This window comes from Cibotium barometz, chromosome 26, assembly GCF_041138505.1.
Source record: "Cibotium barometz isolate CiBa-2024 chromosome 26, ASM4113850v1, whole genome shotgun sequence".
Lineage (NCBI taxonomy): Eukaryota > Viridiplantae > Streptophyta > Polypodiopsida > Cyatheales > Cibotiaceae > Cibotium > Cibotium barometz.
In genome coordinates, this window is record NC_141071.1 from 48,768,423 (window position 1) to 48,773,494 (window position 5,072).

At 42.2% G+C, this 5,072-nt stretch overlaps 1 protein-coding gene across 1 annotated transcript; it reads right to left on the reverse strand.

Moving 5' to 3' along the window:
• Nucleotides 1-3,266: 3,266 nt before the first annotated feature.
• Nucleotides 3,267-4,250, reverse strand: LOC147624057 (uncharacterized). The gene has a single exon (XM_086820936.1). It carries the CDS (start codon nt 4,114-4,116, stop codon nt 3,598-3,600), a length of 519 nt encoding a protein of 172 aa, XP_086677062.1. The 5' UTR covers nt 4,117-4,250; the 3' UTR covers nt 3,267-3,597.
• Between the last annotated feature and the right edge of the window lie 822 nt (nt 4,251-5,072).

Genomic DNA, 5,072 nt, shown 5'->3' on the forward strand with positions numbered 1-5,072 from the left:
TAATATAATCAAAAGAGGGTTAGAAGCTCGAGAGGGTGAGAGAGGTTAGAAATAAGGCAGGATGCTTTTTGGAAGAACTACATTTTGTCAAACTACTGGCAAAACACTCTCGGGTTCAATTTTTGATCTTTCTTGCCACAGTGTGCGTCTATTTTTGCGTCTATAAACGCGTCTGTACACGCGTCTAAAAATGCATCTAGAAACGCATCTATTCTGTAGAGTAGACGCATTTATAAATGCGCTTGTAGATGCGTTTATAGATGCGAAACATAATAGTTTTTAAACACACATAGAAAGATTAAAATTATTTATTCTTTTTTTGAATATGCAGGATGTCTTCATCAATCAGTTCTTCTAGTGATGATGAGTCCCTTCGTGTTCAAAATCGAGATCGTTGGTTGCAACAAAAATAAAATGTATGTGTGATCGTCGTTATCGAGGATGTATGCGTCGACAACGTAGCATTACGACGATGAATCACATTTCAATGTATGAAAAATGGGAACCGACGGGGTCAATGGTAAGTATACTTTGCTTATATTGTAAGAATTTATTTAAGAATTAGTATTCAATGTGGAGACTCACATTGAAATACTCGTGTGCAGGATAATGCACCGCACCCTTCTATGTTAACTCATAGGTGGCGTCAACAAGAGGCCAAGCGTCATAGAGAAATGGCAGAGACTTCACAAAACCTAGAAGTGGTGGAGGATTGGAATGATGGAGATATAAGCCCACCACCCTTTCCTCATGAGATGGTGGAGGAAGAGGTTTTAGAAGATATGGTACGTGTTCTATTTGCCAATGAGCGTAGTCAAAATGAAAAAGCCATGGAAAATGATCACGTTTATAACGCAGCTTCAACCCCACTTTTTAAGGGATGCACATATTCCATTCTACGCACTGCTCTCGAGTTTCTCAACTTGCAAACAATCTATGGATGGAGCAATGCAAGTTTGAATGCACTTCTCAAGTGAGTTTTCTACTTTCATAAATTGTCTACTTCCATTATAGATATATAAGAAGCAATTATTTTTTATATTAATGTATTTGATTGTTTTGTTGATAGGCTTTTGTCGAAGATTCTTCCAAAGGAGAATAAATTGCCAACCTCAAGAGACCAAGCAAGGCACTTTGTGACATCTCTTGGAGGCTTGGATTATACTCGCATTCATGCATGTGTCAATGATTGTGTTCTCTTCCGTGGGATACATGTTCTATTTGTGGGAGAGTCAAGATATCGAGAGGACCTTAAAGGTCTACATGTGCCGCGTAAGGTGTTGCGACATTTTTCCATCATTCCTCGCATCCAACATGTGTTCAAGTGCAAATCTATTACAGAGCTCATGTCGTGGCATTCCTCTCATCGATCCAATGATGGAAAGATGAGAATCCCTGTAGACACTCCTGCATGGAAGCACATCGAGTAAATCTGGCCAAGCTTCAAGGAAGAGTCTAGACATTTGAGACTTGGATTGGGTATGCATGGTGTTAATCCTTTTGGAATCAAGAGCACCTCATATAATGGCCAGTGGTATGGTGAACTACAACATTCCTCCATTCATGGCAATAAAGAAAGGACATGTCATGTTATTCCTTCTCATTCCTGGGAAACATAAGGTAAAGAATATGGATATATATCTTGAGCCCTTGATTAATGAGCTTGAGATACTTTGGAGAGGTATCCATGTGCATGACATATATCGGCCTCCATCTTCATGAGACTTTCTCTTGAAGGCCATCTTAATGTGGAGGATGCATGACTTTCCTGGTTATGGGACGAGTGTTCAGGTGAGTCAAATGGGTTTCTATTCACATGATGATTCTTTATTATCATTGTATTGTTTTTTGACATGCTTGAATGTCTATGTTGTTTAGGTCTCTCCACATCTGGATACCATGCATGCCCTATTTGTGGTCCATCATTGGTGGCATCTAGGCCAAAGAGCTTGAAGAAAGTGATATATGAGAATCATCATCGATTTATCCCTCATCATCATCCCAAATTTTTTCGTTCTTGGATGGGAATCTCTCCACATCCACTAAGCATGAGAGATTGGAAAGCATTATGGAATGGAGTGGAAAGTCCTCCTCCCCTCGGCATGAATAGGTAATATATCTTTGACATAGAGTTCCAATACAAGCTTTGGATGAAAAGATAATCCTCTTAATATTTGTTGTTATTTGATAAGGTACTCTATCTTCTTTCGCCTACCATATTGGACGAGCCTCAAAATCAACCATCTTCTTGATCCAATACACATCTTCAAGAATGTCGAATCTAACATTTGGGAGCAGTTCAGAGGAACACGGGACTCCTTGCTTGTACGAGAGGATCTACAAAGCATAGAGAGGATGCAAAGAGCTTGGCCACGAGAGGGACCAAATGGGAAGACAATTCTACCTCGACACCTTGGATATTGAAAAAGAAGGAGGAGAAGTTGGTGAAAGATGCCATTACTATATCCCGTACTCCAACGAGGTGCATGAGGTGTTTAAAAGGTTTCTTCAAAGACAAAGAAGAGAGGTGTTGAGCAATTATATGGCTTGAAGTCCCATGATTGGCACAAGATGCTTCAAGTAAGTGAAACATTGAAGTTGTTTGTATTTAACTTGTTCAATCATGGTTTTATAGTTCATTCCTCCTACAAGCATTTCCAATTGTGCATCCCACGAAGTGCGAGAGACGATTTAGAAGGTGGGGGAGCTTGTGAGGTTTGTACCCCAAACCCTCATAGCCAATTTTCTACACGCCCCCGTAACTTGCGCGTCTATGCTTGCATTATGTTGTAGTGGAAGATTTATTTTTCACCACATCCATATTCCTACAATGGGAGGGTATCACTAGCTTTGTTGCCACGGAACAGGATCAACTTGGATCATGGGATTTATACTAGGTTCATTAATAGGCTCAATTAGCTTGATCATTTTATAGTGCATACCCATAGTTACCTTTCTTCTTGCACCACTCAAGAAATTTGTGGTGCATTCTTCATTTAGATAAAACCAAAACACCTAACATTTTTGTATCTCAATAATAGAATGCAAGTGAGACACTTGAGGAATTAAGCATGATTAAATGCAAGATACTTGGTACCTTGCATTTTTGTCTCTTAATAAAAGAATGCAAGTGAGGCATTTAGCATGATTAAATGAAAGAAAGACTAGGTTTTTCCATGTCCAACTTCTTGAACACCAATCCAAGAAACAAAGACTGCTAATGATGGCGTGAGGATTTTCCTTAGCTTGGCTACCTGTAGTGGCCAGGCGGGTAGAAAAGCCTCAATGCTCCTGGATGATAGGAGGGTGGAAGTGAATGGCAAAGCTTGAGAGAGAATATGTAGTAGAGAAGAGAGTGACTGCTTCACAAAAATGCTGGAAATATGATATCCATCACAAGATGTCTCTTAACAATGGGATAAGAATGGTGTTTTTATGAGGTGAAAAAGAAGAAGAGAGAAAGTGTAAATGCTTTACATTTTTATTTGTTTGGGGGGCTGTGTTTGTTCTCATGAGTTACATTTTAATGAGTGTAACTCTTTACATTTTTATTTGTTGGGGAGGGTGTGTGTTTGTTTTTGAAAAGCTTGCTAGCTCCTAGAGGAAGCGGAGGTCGTGATGGAAGAGGACAAGGGTAGCGGAGGACTTGAGCTGGGTGACGATTCCGTAGCCTCGCACACCTCGAAAGTCACCGGTGCCGCCCACTATGGCGATCTCGTTGGTTCCAGCGTTGATGAGGCCCTGCAGGCTGATGGTGCCGTTGAGGGAGCCATCGTCGTAAGAGAGAACCTCGACCTCCACGCCGTGGGCAGCGGAGGTGTAGCTGGCCTGGACGTTGTAGCCCCGGATGAAGCCCAGCTGCTTGGAAGACGCGTCAGCGCCCTCTGTCACGTTCAAGGCAAAGAGCTCCGTGCGGCCAAAGCTATTGATGGTGGTGCTGTCAATGGCCGGGATGAGAACGCCCAGATCCTGCCCGCCCTGCTCCACCTGCACGTAGTACTCCAGAGACGGCATGAGGCTAAAAGGACGTGCGGCGGCTGCGCCTCTGAATATCAGCGCTACTACTAGAAACACGACGCTCGTGATCATGCACTTGTCTTGTGGCCTTGACGCCATCGGAAGGCTGCCTGTTGAGTGCAGCTGCTAGCGTGTCTGTAATGGGAGTATTGTGGCCTAAGAGTACTGCTAGCGTGTATGGAATCAGGCCCTGCAGATAGCGCACAGGAGAGGGAGACAGAGATTTCGAAAGTCGCTTGATTGTTGTGCACTGTCCGAATCATGCTGCCTTGTTATAAAACCAGGATCTGATTTGAATGTTGACCAATACAAAACAGGATCTGATTTGAATGTTGACCAATACAAACACGACCCGGGCGGCGGCTGTTTGCGGCGCTCGAGAGTCGACTCTACCAAAACGTGGTATTACTCTCTCTCTCTCTCTCTCTCTCTCTCTCTATATATATATATATATATACGTCAGCGATTATGCCCACACCAAAGTTCTAAGGGCTTGTTCCCACATTGTCTTTTATGTTTATCTGCGATACAAAAATCCAAGGTATTTTAACACGCCTAACTTTTCTTCGGTGCTTTTTGACCCGCATCTGGGGAATGTTGGTCGACAATGGTATTTTGTATCCTGCGATGTGGGAACAACCCTTCACTTGAGTGACGCTTAAATGTTAACGTAACTTGATGATATGGTCGTTGAACATTGCTCAATCCCCCATGTGTCAACAAAAGCAAAAGGAGAATCAAAGAGCTTCTCTACAATTAATGAGCGCTTCATCTTTAGCATTCCAAAGGGTCAGATTGTGCCAAATGACTCACACAACTTCTCTGCAATTAATGAGTGCTTGATCTTTTGCATTCCCAAGTTCACATTATGCCAAATGGCTCAATGGTGAGATTAAATGCCAAATACCTCAAGGGTGAGATTATACCAAATGGCTCAAGGATAGGGCAAAAGTTTTAAGGTAGATCAAAGAGCTTCTTTGAAATTAATGACCGTTTGATCTTTTGCATTCTAAAGGGCGAGATTGCACCAAATGGGCCTCGAGGAGAGGGAAAAA